A 15,504-nucleotide genomic window follows, 5' to 3' on the forward strand; every position below is an offset into this window, starting at 1 on the left:
TGGCTTGGCTTGATTGAGGCCAAATATAAAATGTAGACTCCCAGTCTCCAAGCCAGCCAGTCTGATTTAGTAGAGGTGGTGAATATTCAGATATTTGCATTTTAACTAGTACCCAAACAATTCCCATGCAATAGCCCAAAGACCACCTTTGAAATACTGTTGGGTGAGGGAATACTGTTTTTTGAGGTGCTTTTTTGTTTGGTGGGCTGGTTGATTGGTTCTTCTCAGTCTCTGTGTGGAGAATAGGGAAAAGACACGTTCTTAAGTTGCAATTAGTTTTAAAAGAATGAAAAAAAGGACTTAGAAAAAAGTTATGTTGACTAGATGAGAGTGATGGAGGGAGGGAAAAGGAATAAGGCAGTCAGGGATCAGGGAAGACGATGGGGGGAGAGAGTAGTAGTTTTTTTGTTTTTGTTTTTTGTTTTTTTACCATTTAACAAATACCGAATACTCACTGAATCTGAGTACTGTGCTAAATGCTGGAGATTCAAAGGTGAACTTGACAGCAGGGCCCACCCTCAGGGAGTTTACAATCTAGGGTTGGCTGAGACAGGTACAAAGGTGCTGTGGGAAGGCCCCTAACCCAGGCTTGGCTTCCTGAGGGGGAATCTGCATGCTCTGGACCCGGAGGAGTAGTCAAGGAGGGGGCAAAGGGGCTCTAGAGCTAATTCATTCTATTTAATTTTTAAACTTCTTTTTTTTTTCTTGCTTACAAAAGTAATAATGTTTGTTATGAAACAACTTCCTAGCATAGGAAAGTGAAAGCCTTTTACAATCCTCCCTGGTACTGCTCACCGCCCTTCCCTGTCGGATCACCAGTCAGGAGATTTGGGACCCTACGACTTTGAGGATTTGTTCCGGGAAGGCGAAGTCCAGCATCAGTCCTCCCACCAGCAGGGGGTGGCGTACTGCAAGCCAGGCGGCCGGCGGGTCTCTCTTCCACACGTCGCTGGCGTGATCGTCGGCGCTACATACTGCGCCTGCGCACGCGCCGCGGCCTTTTTCCCCCCCCGGAGCCGTGCTGGTTCTGCAGCTCAGTGGCGGCTAGAGCTTCTGTTCTACAGGATGGTGAGTGGGTATCCCGGTCTCGGGGCTACAGATGCACGGGGCTTCCCTCTCCTTGTCCTAAAGGCCACCTAGGTTCCGTCTCGCGCGGCGCAGGGATCGGATGCTGTTAGATTGCCGGCTCTGTCTTGGTCGGGCTGCAGCTCCCAGCGTGGCCTTAATGGCTGCCACGGCGCACAAGCGGGCGGGGGGGAGGGGTTGAAGAAGAGGGGGAGTTGGGGCAGAGGATTGGGGATGGGGTGAGTGTAGTAGACAAACGGCAGGGGTAGTGCTGGCCCGGCAGAGGGGGCACCGGCAGGCGGCCGGGACGCGGAGATTTTGTGGAGTCAGTCTCAGACTAGCTGGGGGATGACTGAGTGGAGACGGGCTGCGGCTCCTCGGACCCAGCTCCTCGGACCCAGCTCCACCCATGACTGCTTGGTGGGTTTTCCGGGAGAGCGTCGGGGCTGGCAAGTTGTTCACAACCTGTGTTTTGGGGCCGAAGAAGTGGCTTTTAAGTCACAACCGTCAGTAGAACCTGGAGGCTGTGGTGTCTAGGCCTCGAAAAGAAGCTCATTTAGTTTGGTATGCGTCTTTTGCCTCTTTAGATTGTCGCTGGCTCCGCTTTTTAATGATTCTTCGGGTGGGGTGTTGCTTTAGTTGGTGGGGGACAGTGTTGTTTTAATCGGGAGTAATTGCTGAATATATCCTTGACCAGTTATGTTTTGTGGCAAGTAATTTAGGCTTTTGAAAAACGTTTGCGGAAAGAGGGAAATATTAGGTTAGGGTCTCGAAATGGGACAGTGTTAAGAACAGATGACATTTGCAAGATTGCTGTCTTGAACAGTGTTTTGCAAAAGTTGGGCACTAGGATTATTGCTGGTCCAATAGGAAACAAAAGTTGAGAGTAAGTTTAAGAATTTAAAATCAATGTGTCAGCTTTATATCTGGTGAATATAATAAATTGGCCTGCATTTTGTATGTTTTTTCATTCCATTTTTCCTGCTGATTCATTTTTATTTTGCTTTATAAAACTGTCAGTCTTGACAGATGGAAAGTAGAAGAAAAAGTGATTCTTGACCTCAGATTTGAGAAGGTAATGGTTGTCTGGATTCACTTTTGAAGTTTAAGTGTTATTTTGTTACACAGTTAACACAAATGTCAAAAGTATCAGAAGCTAAAACATTTATCAAAGTTTTAATAACATTCTTTTATCTTAAAGGGGTTTGTTAAAGTTGTCAAGAATAAGGCCTACTTCAAGAGATACCAAGTGAAATTTAGAAGACGGCGAGGTATGGTCAGGTTTTCATGTTCACGGCATGAAAAGAATCTGCTTTGTAGTGGAATAGACTTTTTTAAATTATTTTTTTCTTTCAGAGGGCAAAACTGACTACTATGCTCGGAAACGATTGGTAATTCAAGATAAAAATAAGTACAACACACCCAAATACAGAATGATAGTTCGTGTAACTAACAGAGATATCATTTGTCAGGTAAGTTGTATTCTAGACTCAAGTAATGGATGGTAACCTCCACCCCCCCCCCCCTTCTGCCCTCACTGTGGTAGAAAAGTTGTACTTGGGGAGCAAAACACACGTATGCATTAGGTCCATCTAGTCTAGTGCCTGGCACTCCAAGGAACATTAAGTGAGTAGTTCTTTTAGTAGGTCTGAAGTTGGAGCCTGGGAAATTGGTACTGTAAAAAATACTCTAAGGATCAGCTGTTTGGCAATCCTGACCCAGTTTAATCCCATTCACTTTCTAATTGGCAGGGGTGGGGCGCGGGATTAGAGAAGTTCATGGTACTGTGCTATTTTTGTGGGGCTGGGAGGGTAAATTTGAGACCCAGTAGAAGGTTCTTGCCCATTCCAATTCCAGTGGGATAATAGAATTTATCGTGGACTAAGTTCACTTATCCAATACTTGAAGAGGTAGGTAGTTGTGAATGTTAAATTAGACTCTTAAGATTATTTTTATTCCTGCTTACTGTTCGAAATAGGTTTTAGTAAATACTTATGAAGGTGTCTCCCATGTAAAAGACTTACAGAAAGTGGCAATTTGCTCCTAGAAGGTAGTATTCTGGGCTTTTACAACTAGGAAAACTTTTCATACTTGAGATTTGGAGGAAACAGGCACATCTGTTTTCTGGGCAAACTAATTTGTTGGTTGTGAAGGCAATCTCTTCCTCCATACCTAAGTTCAGATAACTAAATATTAGGTTTTCTGAAACATTGTTGGACTTAGATATGCTCAGTTTAAAAGGTGTTTGAAATAATCAGGGATTCCTTTTTGATTTTTCAGAGTGCCTTCTTAATTCACCAGCTTTCCCAGCTCAGGGTCTTTTCAGTATTTCTCAGAAGTAAGGAACTACAGTATAACTTATTCCAAAGGTATTTTAATATTCGATGTCTGTGGTAATTTGAGACTTACGTACTGTGAAATTAGTCAAACATACTTACAAACTCATAAACCTACCTTCTATAGTTGACCAAGCCATAATTGTTGAAGGTGAGTGGGTTTAACAAAGACAGATCTTAAGTGATGCAGATCTGCGTCTGTTTTTTTGTTAAATCTTTTGAAAAAGAAGGCACTTAGGACAAGTAATCCACAAAACAGTGAAAACAGATTGCTAACCTGGTTTTTCTCTTATTGTAGATTGCTTATGCCCGTATAGAAGGAGATATGATAGTTTGTGCAGCTTATGCTCACGAACTCCCGAAGTATGGTGTGAAGGTTGGCCTGACAAATTATGCTGCAGCATATTGTACTGGCCTGCTGCTGGCACGCAGGGTATGTACGAGATTACTTTAAGTGATGTATTTTGGAATTAGCTCACTGGAGTTGTCTGCAACATAGATGGTTCACACATGGATAAGATACCTTCAGCTAGCTGTGGGGAGAGAGGAGTGCCTCCTGTTGCTCTGTGGCTTATAAGGGCGTCACCAGGGAAGATAATTTTATATAAATACATTGTTTAAGACAGAGATGTACTTTATAATCTGGGGAAGGCTTTTTTTCTGTTTTCTCCCGTTTGTTGGGTATATCTAGACCAATAGAATTTTTTTGCATTTATGGATATCTAATGTATGCTGTTTGATACGGTAGCCGCTAGCCACATGAAGCTATTAAGCACTTGAAATGTGTCTAGTGCTACTGATAACTGAGTTTTTAACTTAAATATGAATAGCTGGTTGTGGCTAGTTGGTGACTATATTGTTGGACAGATCTAGTCAGAAGTGTAGATCTTACCATCAGCGTACATTAAAAATGCGGACTATACCCCACACCTTCAGAATTTATATTCTTATAGGGTATCCAGGTGATTTATATGCGTGCTAAATTTTGAGAAGCAGTGCCTTAAGCTTTTGAGGCGGGGGTAGGCATTGGTGGGGGGATTCATTTTTGTTTTAATAATCTTTGCCTTTGGGTGGCAACATTTCCTATAAAAGGAAACAAAAATGTGATCTTCACCTTGTTTTTGTTTTCTGACCTTGTTTTGCAGTGGAATTGTTAAGCATGCATCGTTGTTGGGGACCCATATCTTCACTGGTTATAAACATGTTTGGGTTGGGACATTGTCTTTTATATGAGCATCTTGGTGCAAAGGCACTATAGATAACTAGCAGAGTAGTGGCACATATTAACATAGTGGCAGGGTAGAGCCACAAAAGGTTCTCTTCACAGGATCCTACTCAAAATATTTTAATCAAATTAAAACTGCATATGATAATATTTAATATTTGGTTGTTGAATTATAGCTAAATATGACTGAGGAAAGGTGGAGATTACTTCCCTTGAGTAAATATAAGAATCAGATTTAAGTATCATGTCCTAATTGATTGCTACAAAAATCAAGTATGGACAATGTAGCAGATTCAGAAACTGTTAAACAGTTATACTTGTTGGTAAAATTGGATGTCTGAAATTTCTTTTTGTGGCATTTAAAAATTGATATTTAAAAGCAGATTGGGATAAAGGGAAAAAGTGATTTGAAAGGAAATTTTTTGTCAGGTCATTAAAGTTGTGAATTTTGAGATATTGTTGTTTGAATATATTCTAACAAGCATTTAGATTGGCTTCTTTGTTAATAGCTTCTTAATAGGTTTGGTATGGACAAAATTTATGAAGGCCAAGTCGAGGTGACTGGAGATGAATACAATGTGGAAAGCATTGATGGTCAACCTGGTGCCTTCACCTGTTACTTGGATGCAGGGCTTGCCAGGACTACTACTGGGAATAAAGTTTTTGGGGCCCTGAAGGGAGCTGTCGATGGAGGCTTGTCTATCCCTCACAGGTAATAATAGCATTCAAGGCCTCGTTGCCTGGACTCCAGTACTGCACTGTTTCTAACTGGTTGGGCTGTGGAGATAACTGAACCAATTAGAGTAATAGTAGCTATCATTGTGTACCTGCCATGTGCTAGGTACTGTGCAAAGGGAACCTTGCAGGGTGGGAAGGAGCTGTAACATGGTTTATAAATGAAGAGACTGGGGTTCAGGGGTAAAATGATTTGTCCAAGGTTTTAGAACCAATAAACGGAAGAGCCAGTGTTGAAACCACTACCTTTTGTGTGTAGCTAAGTTTTGGTTAGAAATGAGCAACTTGATTCCACCAGTACTCGCCCTATTTTTTTTTTTTTTAATTCAGAATGAAAATTTGTTTACTGAGTTATGGGGAAATATGGACTCTAGGGGGAAAAAAAGTTTGAGAAAAAGACATAAATTTTTAAACTTTCAACTGGAAATAAGAGTGTAGGCTGTTCTTAGGAGCTAATAAGTGGGTTGTTTCAATTTGGTGGTTCCCTTGGTTTGAGTTAATGATGATTATTGTTGAGTAGATACATCTTAAGGTGATTTATTAGCTTAGGAATATTTTAGTGGTTGGTGATTTAACAACCAAAAACTTTCTTTTTCTGGCTTGCCTTTTTTTGGGGGGGGTGGTGGTGGGGTAAGCGATAAAATGTAACCTAACTGGAACTTACTTTTATAATGTAGGGTGGGGTTTTTTGGCGGGGGTGGTCTTGGCAGTTCTCATTCAAGGCACCTGTTAAATGTGATCTGGAACAAATCACTTATTACCATGTACCCTGAGGCACCACTGAGAAACTGTAGGATTTAGGGAGAGTAATTTTGAAACCCTTTGCTATGAAATAAGGAGAACTAATTTTATAGTGGCCTTGGTTCATTTAATGGTATTTAAAGGTGCTTGTGGCATGATTTTCTATCCTGGAATTCAAAAATTAGCTGCCGAATGATGATATCCCACTAACTGAGCAGTCAGTAGTTGGTCCTTTGGTTGCATATGATGCAATTAATTGTTTCAAGACGGGACTGATGGCAGCTACTGAAATGAATTCCTTCTAGTGAACTGATTTCAACCAATATATACTAAAACATGGAAAACTTTATTTCAGTACCAAACGGTTCCCTGGTTATGATTCAGAAAGCAAAGAATTTAATGCTGAGGTACACCGAAAGCACATCATGGGGCAGAACGTTGCAGATTATATGCGTTACCTGATTGAAGAAGATGAAGATGCTTACAAAAAACAATTCTCTCAATACATAAAGAACAACGTAACTCCAGACATGGTAAAAATTTAACTAAAAATACCTGTATTGGTAAATTTATAGAACCGGGTTTCCTACCTGTTTTGAGTGGGTATGTTAATACAGTTTTATTTCAGGTTAACAATTAAAAGTTGAATATGGGCATGTTAAAATGAAATTGGGATGTTGGACCTAGGGTAGGTTAAAAGTCAGACAAGATACTGTTATGAGGAGCTAGACTTGTCAACATGCTTTTAGGAATCTTTTAGATGCTGAAGGATGGCAGGCTTCAGGCATCCAAATCTAAAGCCTTTGGTGGCTTTTATGCATTTGGCTGTTCTGTATTTATAAATTTCATTCATGTTGTCATAATCTACTCCCGTACGAGGTGCTAGTTACTAAACTTCACTCATTTTGAGGTCTTGGGGAAAAAAGGTTCTTTCTTCATCTTAGCAGATAAGTGCTATGTTCTGGACTTTCTCAATGTCTCAGGCATGCACACAAAAGGGGAGATGTACAGATTCTATCACTAGTTCTGTGTGATGTTGCGAAAGTGAAGGGACCCGTGTTTTCAAAAGTCAGTTTAATGTTGCAAAGTTTATCACCCCTAAAGTTGAGTCTCAGGGCTCTCTCTATTAATACATTGGGGTAATTGATGATGGCAGTGCCAGTTTCGATAGTGAAGGCATAGAACACAAAAATCACAGATTATTATAAACCTATTACAAATACAGAATTATATGTAAATTGATATATGTCAAGCAATTGTTTTTATTAGGTTCTTTTCTGTTGCTGCATAGTTTGTATTTGGCATACCTATGTCTGAAAATTATTTTTAAAATAGAATTATAATTGGGGGAAAGATCACTTTCTGTTTTTGCATTATTTTCCTTTGCTAATGAGCTTTATACAAATGCATGTAGTAATTGCATTTTTAAAAATTAATTAGTTAAATTTATTTTTGGCTGCGTTGGGTCTTTGAAGCTGCACACGGGCTTTCTCTAGTTGTGGCGAGTGGGGGCTACTCTTCCTTGTGTACATGCTTCTCATTGCGGTGGCTTCTCTTGTTGCGGAGCAAGGGCTCTAGGCGTGTGGGCTTCAGTAGTTGTGGCGTGCGGGTTCAGTAGTTGTGGCTCGTGGGCTCTAGAGCACAGGCTCAGTAGTTGTGGCACACAGGCTTAGTTGCTCCGCGGCATGTGGGATCTTCCCAGACCAGGGCTCGAACCTGTGTCGCCTGCATTGGCAGGCGGATTCTTAACCACTGAGCCACCAGGGAAGCCCAGTAATTGCATTTTACTCACATGGAATGAGTAGTTTTAGAGACCTGGATTACCTTGATTCATTCTTTAGGTAGGCTGTAATTGTTACTGAATTTCACACATTTTACAGTTTCTCTTCATGACTTGATCTTCCATGTGATCAATAGTCATTTGGGGGGTGGGTATTGAAACACTTCAGAGAGTTGCAGCATTGTTTTTTGTTGAATTTTAGAACAAAATTCTCATTAATGTTTCTAATTGGATAGTGGTTTTCTATGGAAATTCGCGCCTCTTTCTGATTCCACAGAGGCCTGATACTGCTGCCAGATACTGGTGATTTGTGGTAGTAGATCAAGAGGTTTCTGGTATGGGATCCTGGGAATAACTTTTGAAAAGACCTATCAGAAATCAATGGAAGATAGAAATATGGGGAACGTGGGAGGACAGAGATGTATTTGGCAGTTGCTTGTTAGTCCGTATATTTTTCATCTTAACATCTTAAATACTGGCATGTATCCATACTTGAATGAAAGAATTTAGGTCAGATGGCTTTAAATGAGCATAAAATGTGTTACTACAGAAAACAGTTTGCTTTTAAACTTGAGTGACTCATGAAGTATAGCTGAATTATTCAGAAATGCATGCGAATTTTTCTTGAGGAAGATTAAGTTATGTTTTGTGAATAGTGTCAATTCATATTGCTTATGGTAAAAACTGGGACTTTCTTAGGAAAAGATGGGTTACAAAAAGATACCAATATTGATCTAGCTTAGCTCCTTTTGAGAATCTGGCTTAGAAGGACAAAATAGAGCAAGCAGTAGAATAGTGTGTTTTATTACTGTTTAGGGCATATGAAATGAAACCAAGTACTGTTTGCTTTGCTTTGTTTCAGATGGAGGAGATGTATAAGAAAGCTCATGCTGCAATACGAGAGAATCCAGTGTATGAGAAGAAGCCTAAGAGAGAAGTTAAAAAGAAGAGGTATGTGTGTCACTGTTTTTTGAAGAGAAAGAGGTTGGGAGGGGTTCCTGCCTTGTTTCATCTCGCTCAGACTCTGAGTGAAGTTGTGCAAACTCGATCACTAGCTCTGCATGATGTTGCAGAGGTGAGGGGAACCAGGTTTGCTAAAGTAATTGTGGTGGTAGAAATGTATTAGCCTTGGATGCTACCGAGGTGGCCCATTCTGTCCCAGTACATTGTAACTGTCAATTACTGCATTTTTTAATAGGCTAAGGAAGAGAACAGGTATTGGACTTGGATTATTTGACCTCCATTTTATTACAAAGTGTGTCTTTTTCAAAGTTAAATATTCTCTATTCTCTTTAGCTATGGTTTTTAAAATTTATGTTCCTTTCTCTTCTTTTTACTTTGTTCTGTAGGTGGAACCGTCCCAAAATGTCACTTGCCCAGAAGAAAGATCGGGTAGCTCAGAAGAAGGCAAGCTTCCTTAGAGCTCAGGAACGGGCTGCTGAGAGTTAGTTAATAAACCAAACCACAATTTATATGAAGATTTTTCAGATAAAGACAGTAATAAACTTATTGAACAAGTAGCTGTTTCTGTGTTAAGCTCTTGTTAATGAAACTGTGGGAAATACCTGAAATTGACAGTATTTTCCTTCCAGAAACAAGTGTAGCTTTTTCCAGAAAATCTTACATATTGCCTCAAAGTTCATACCTTGGGCATCTGTTCTTCCTGACAGGAGTTATCCCTTGAATTGTATGATGTGCAGCTGTCCTTAAAAAGTCTGGCAAGCAACAGACAAACCTTCCCCTAGAAATATTTCTTACATTCATTTATTGTAACCACATGATGAGTTGGAAGAAAAAGTACCTTCAAAGTTTACAGTTTTAAAGTAAGTGAAACTGATGCTACTCCATGGCTTTAGTTCTTGAGAGATAGCTGTCCAATGAAGGTCATATAATTTTAACACATATTTATCCAGGTGAAACCTTTGAGCAGAAAATACTGGTTCTTTAATTATAAGAGGTGTTTCGTTTTATGGAGTTGAAAGGCCAGATCTGAATAAACACAAAAGAGAGGAGCAAATACTAACCCTTGTATATCAAGTTTACATGAGAAAGTGTTAGATGGATATATTTACATGCCTCTTGAGAAATAGTCCTTTGGCCAATAGGGAATACTGTTTGAAAATGGAAAATTATTAATAGGAAGTTTATGATTTCAGAGGCTTGCTCTTAATGTCCCACTTTCCCATAGCTCAGATTCAGGATATGTGTATCTGTGTTAGGTCTGTGGCCTAAAGATAACGAGTTTTGAAGACCAGTTGGCTGGCTGATACTAAGATACAGACCCTTTAAATCTAGGATGATGAACTCATCCATATTCAGCCTCAAAAATTGGCAATTATATATTGCCAAGTAGAATGCTTCCTGATGGGTTTTCAGTGGGTAAGAGCCACTCAAAACTTTGTGAAGCCACATAAAATGCGATGTCTAAATGAGTTAAATGTATTTATGAGAAACCATGCTATTAACCCAACATCTGTTGATAAAGGAGTAATTTTAATTTACCTGCTTTGCAGTCTTAATTTCTGTTAATGTGCAAACTTTACCATGCTGAGACATTAGTAAATTTATAAATTTTCTTTTTTAAACATCAGCCTCAATGCAAACAATTTCCAGCACTGATATTTTGGCTAACAAATCTACAAAATACTCTGACCGTTGATGTTTATGGAATGAGGCTTTTCACAGCATTATTTTAAGTCATTAGTCAAAATAGTTACACAGTGAATGTACTAGGAAATGTACCAGCGTTTCTAAAAGGCAGGAATGAATATTTTTGGACCTTTTGATCCTATACCTCCTGCCATTACTTCAGCAATCAACATGTATTTTAAGATGATGGCTTCCTTAGGATCAGGGGAAAGGAGTTTTGTGATAACTGGCAAGGATTTGAATCAAGCCATTTAGAAAAAATGTTCAAGATTTTTCTTTTGAAGTGCTGAATTTCTTAAAATGGTCACAATGTCCAAATGAACTAAGAGTCATTTGTGTAGGAAATTTTCTTCCACAGTAATGTTTTTAGGTTATTTAGTATCAAAGAATGTTCCATTTCCATTTGATTTGCTGTGACTTTGAGAGCAATACAGGAATACAGCTGCTTTTCTAATTCTTCACGAATTTCAACTGGAGCACCACGCAACAGGTAGTCTTTGAGTAACTGACAGGCTTTTGCCAAGTTTGGTTGTATCACTTCTGAGGTACACTTCATTGTACTCTGATCACAGCTAGTTCGACAATCCGTGCCATAGACACAGTCCAAATCAGACTCACAGTGACGATCCTTTATAAGTTCTTTCAGGTTTGTCTCTGGCACAATTTTTCTCATGTCCACCATTTTCAGATCATACTTATCATTATATCCTAGGTTTTTGGCACTAGTATCGCACATGAGGAAGTTTCCATAGGGGCCATGGAAAACATCTTCCACAAATTCTAGAAGTCCTATGGCTATTTTAGCCTTTCTAGGCCATGATGGTGTGAACAACTGATCCATGCTTCTTCTGAACCCAGATGGAATAAAAAGTTCAATGACCCACGGAAGGCTTATTCCATAAAGAGAGGTATATTCAACACTTTCCATCACATAGAGATCACCACAGAATCCCATTAATTTGGGGGTATGTTCTTTATCTTGAAGTATTACCATGAGAAGAAATTCATTTAATTGAAGAAGTGCCCATGCTGACTTTGCTTCTCCCAAGGAAACCTGGCCATCTTTGTCTCCATCAGCCACTGTCAAGATGAGATTAACCAGTTCAGAGAGGTTGCCTTGGTCACCCAACTTTGCCTGTAAAGATAAGAATTTGGCTAATTACACAGAAGCAATGAAAAGAATCTCATATGTAACATGCTAACTTCCTTTACAGGGATAATTACCACGCTAAGTAATAATCTTGCTACTGAATACCCATAGGAGACTTAATACCTTTCCAAATATTTATAATGTTTGCTAAGTGAGTCAGAACTATGTTTTATGTACTTGAGGTAAAACCCACTTTGCTAAGTGTATTTGTTAAGAAATGGCCACCTTAACGCCCATAGCCTCCTTAGACCTTGTAGATAAATACAGTTAACTAAGCCATTAATTAATCTTTGTCTTATTCATACACTTACTTGCAAAATTGCAGTGTAATTTGCCCATATCCAAAGTTAAAGGGTCAACTACAAATTATTTTCTATTTTGTAATTGTTATTATATTAACAATTATTTTATTCAAGGTGTTCCAATAATGAATGCTACAAGTATTTCCCTGTGGAGACTCTTTGGCATAAAACAGTCTAAAAGTGTAAACTGTTCAAAGAAAAGAAAGATTTTGAGTTAAAATATAAGAGCAATAAAAATGAGAAAAAGATTCTTTCCAAAAGTAATTATTTTCATTTTTTTTTTGGCCATGCCATGTGGTTTGCAGAAGTTCCCCGACCAGTTATCGAACCCGCACCCTTGGCAGTGAAAGTGTGGAGTCCTAACCACTGGACCCAGGGAATTCCCAATATTTTCATATTTTCATATTTCTATTTAATCTTTGAGTATTTCTTTAAATTAAAAAAATAATTTGCAATCAGTCTAATTTTATTTCACCTTTTTAAAAAAAGTGTATCAGTTTTTTAAAAATAAATTTATTTTATTTATTTATTTATTTTTGGCTGCATTGGGTCTTTGTTGCTGCGCGCGGGCTTTCTCTAGTTGCAGCGAGTGGGGGCTCCTCTTGGTTGCAGTGCACGGGCTTCTCGTTGCAGTGGCTTCTCTTGTTGCAGAGCATGGGCTCTAGGCGCGCAGGCTTCAGTAGTTGTGGCACGTGGGCTCAGTAGTTGTGGCTTGCGGGCTCTAGAGCACAGGCTCAGTAGTCGTGGTGCACGGGCTTAGTTGCTCCACAGCATGTGGGATCTTCCTGGACCAGGGCTCAAACCCGTGTCCCCTGCATCATTGGCAGGCGGATTCTTAAATCACTGCACCACCAGGGAAGCCCAAGTATATCAGTTTTAATGTCAAGCTATAGAGCAGCCCATCTACTTAATGAACTCTCACATCTGGACATTTTTAGCGATAGTAAGTAATGTTAAACACCCTCTATACATTTTTTTCTTTTCTTTGAATTATTTCCTCAAGATGGAGTCCCTGATATAGGTCAAAGAATACCAACATTTTTATGGCTTAGAATGAGGTCCTGCCAGCTTCCAGAAGAGTACCACTTCACACTAGCAACATGTGAATGCATATACTTACTTTAAAGAGACTGTAGACCATTTCTTTGAATTTCTGTACAGTAGTTCCCCTAGTTGGCTTATCAAATAGCACTATTTCTTTTCTTGGTTCCAATTCAGTTCCAAAATCAAGATGAAGTGCTTGTTCCATTTGACATTTCACAACACCTGGTAGATTATCCCAAATCCCTAAATACATCTGTGAAAAGAATGACAAGTTATGCTTTAGGCAGAGTAGAAAACTCTAATCTACCACGATATTTTTAGTGTCCTCTTAAAAAAACACACAAGCAACAAAACATCGAGATTGAGCTGACTTTCTGAATTGCAAATTTGAAATCATACTTCAAAGCTTTTTTCCTTAATTTTTTTAAATTATAAAAGTATTGCATACCTAAATATATATATATATTTTTGACCATGGTCATCAGTTTTATTATTTTCCATTTTTTAAATTGTAAAATATCAAAAATAGAAAATTTACCATCTTAACTATTTTTAACATACAGTTCAGTGGTATTAGATTCATGAGGTTGTGCTACCATCACCACCATCTGTCTCCAGAACTCTTCATTTTGTAAAATTGAAACTCTCTACCCATTACACAATAACTCCCTGTTCCCCTTCTTCCCCCAGCCCCCAGCCCATCACCAGTCTACTTTCTGTCTTTATGATCTTGACTACTCACTCTAAGTATCTCATATAAGTGGAATCATAGAGAATTTGTCCTTTTGTGACTGGCTTATTTCATAATGTCCTCAAGGTTTATCCACATTGTAGCATGTGTCACAATTTCCTTCCTTTTTAAAGCTGAATGCTATTACATTGTAGGAATAGCCCACATTTTGCATTTCCTTTCATCCACTGATTGACACTTGGGTTGCTTCCATGTTTTAGCTATTGTGAATATTATGAACATGGATGTACAAATATCTCTTTGAGATCCTGATTTCAATTCTTTTACATATATACCCAGAAGTGGAATTTCTGAATCATAGGGTCATGCTACTTTTAATTTTTTGAGGAGCTGCCAACCTGTTTTTCTCAGCGGCTACACCATTTTACATTCCTGCCAACAGTGGGTTCCAGTTTTTCTGCCTTATTGCCAACACTTGTTATTTTCTGTTTTTTTTTTTCCAGAATAAACTCACAGAGTTTTATTTTACTGAGCAATGCTTGTCCTGAGTTGTTTTACCACTTGTCAATATTTCACACTCTCTATACAATCAGAAAATGATTCCAAGGACACGTAGCAATCCTTCTTTTCTGGTTTTTTTGATAGTAGCCATCCTGATGGGTGTGAGGTGGTATCTCATTGTGTGCTTTTTTTTTTTCTTAGTTCCCCGACCATGGATCGAACCCGGGCGTCAGCAGTGAAAGCACCAAGTCCTAACCACTGTACTGCCAAAAAATTCCCTAATTGTGGTTTTGATTTGCATTTCCCTAATAATCAGTGATGCTGAGCATCTTTTCATGCACTTATTGCACATCTGTATATCTTTTTTCGAGAATGAATCCGGCTGTTTGTTTTTTTGTTGTTGAGTTTTAGGAGCCCTCTATATATTTTGTATATTAATCCCTTATCAGATATATGATTTGCAAATATTTCCTCCCATTCTGTGAGCTTCTTTTTTATTCTATTGATATTGTCTTTTTTTAAAAATTATTTATTTATTTATTTATTTTTGGCTGCGTTGGGTCTTCGTTTCTGTGCGAGGGCTTTCTCTAGTTGTGGCAAGCGGGGGCCACTCTTCATCGCGGTGCGCGGGCCTCTCACTATCGTGGCCTCTCTTGTTGCGGAGCACAGGCTCCAGACGCGCAGGCTCAGTAATTGTGGCTCACGGGCCCAGTCGCTCCGCGGCATGTGGGATCTTCCCAGACCAGGGCTCGAACCCGTGTCCCCTGCATTAGCAGGCAGATTCTCAACCACTGCGCCACCAGGGAAGCCCGATATTGTCTTTTGATGCACAATATTTAAAAATTTTCATGAAGTACAATTTGTCTATTTTTTCTTTTGTTGCCTGTGGCTTTGGAGTCATATGCAAGAAATCATTGCCAAACCCAATGTCACGAAGCTTTTGCCCTATGTTTTCATCTAAGAGTTTTATTTATTTTTTATTTTTCAAAATATTTATTTATTTATTTATCTGGTTGTGCTGGGTCTTAGTTGCAGCAGGAGGGCTCCTTAGTTGCAGCATGCATGTGGGATGTAGTTCCCTGACCAGGGATTGAACCTGGGCCCCCTGCATTGGGAGCACAGAGTCTTAACCACTGCGCCACCAGGGAAGTCCCTAAGAGTTTCATAGTTTTAGTTCTTACCATTAGATCTTTGATCCATTTTGACTTAAATTTTGAGAATGGTGTTAGGTAAGGGTCCACCTTCATTCTTTTGCATGTGTTTATCCAGCTTTCCCAGTACCATT

The 15,504-nt window shown here is 39.2% G+C and overlaps 2 protein-coding genes and 2 non-coding genes across 4 annotated transcripts in view; 3 read left to right on the top strand and 1 right to left on the bottom strand.

Moving 5' to 3' along the window:
• Positions 1 to 990: 990 nt before the first annotated feature.
• Positions 991 to 9,402, top strand: RPL5 (ribosomal protein L5). Its single transcript, XM_059926376.1, has 8 exons — positions 991 to 1,068; positions 2,267 to 2,336; positions 2,422 to 2,537; positions 3,700 to 3,834; positions 5,136 to 5,338; positions 6,458 to 6,635; positions 8,745 to 8,837; positions 9,232 to 9,402. Exons 1-8 carry the CDS (start codon positions 1,066 to 1,068, stop codon positions 9,301 to 9,303), a joined length of 870 nt encoding a protein of 289 aa, XP_059782359.1. The 5' UTR covers positions 991 to 1,065; the 3' UTR covers positions 9,304 to 9,402.
• Positions 6,290 to 6,385, top strand: LOC132354721 (small nucleolar RNA SNORD21). The gene has a single exon (XR_009499381.1). It is a non-coding gene; the product is annotated as a small nucleolar RNA SNORD21 (small nucleolar RNA).
• DIPK1A (divergent protein kinase domain 1A) overlaps positions 8,573 to 15,504 on the bottom strand; it is a 126,825-nt gene continuing 119,893 nt past the window's right edge. Inside the window, exons 4-5 of the mRNA XM_059926368.1 lie at positions 13,104 to 13,280; positions 8,573 to 11,666 (exon numbers count right to left, since the gene is read on the bottom strand). Of these exons, the coding sequence (XP_059782351.1) occupies positions 10,854 to 11,666; positions 13,104 to 13,280 (990 nt within the window). The 3' untranslated portion in view covers positions 8,573 to 10,853. The remainder of the gene's footprint in view (positions 11,667 to 13,103; positions 13,281 to 15,504) is intronic.
• On the top strand, positions 8,919 to 9,051 carry LOC132354755 (small nucleolar RNA SNORA66). The gene has a single exon (XR_009499394.1). It is a non-coding gene; the product is annotated as a small nucleolar RNA SNORA66 (small nucleolar RNA).

Source organism: Balaenoptera ricei, chromosome 1, assembly GCF_028023285.1.
Source record: "Balaenoptera ricei isolate mBalRic1 chromosome 1, mBalRic1.hap2, whole genome shotgun sequence".
Taxonomy (NCBI): domain Eukaryota; kingdom Metazoa; phylum Chordata; class Mammalia; order Artiodactyla; family Balaenopteridae; genus Balaenoptera; species Balaenoptera ricei.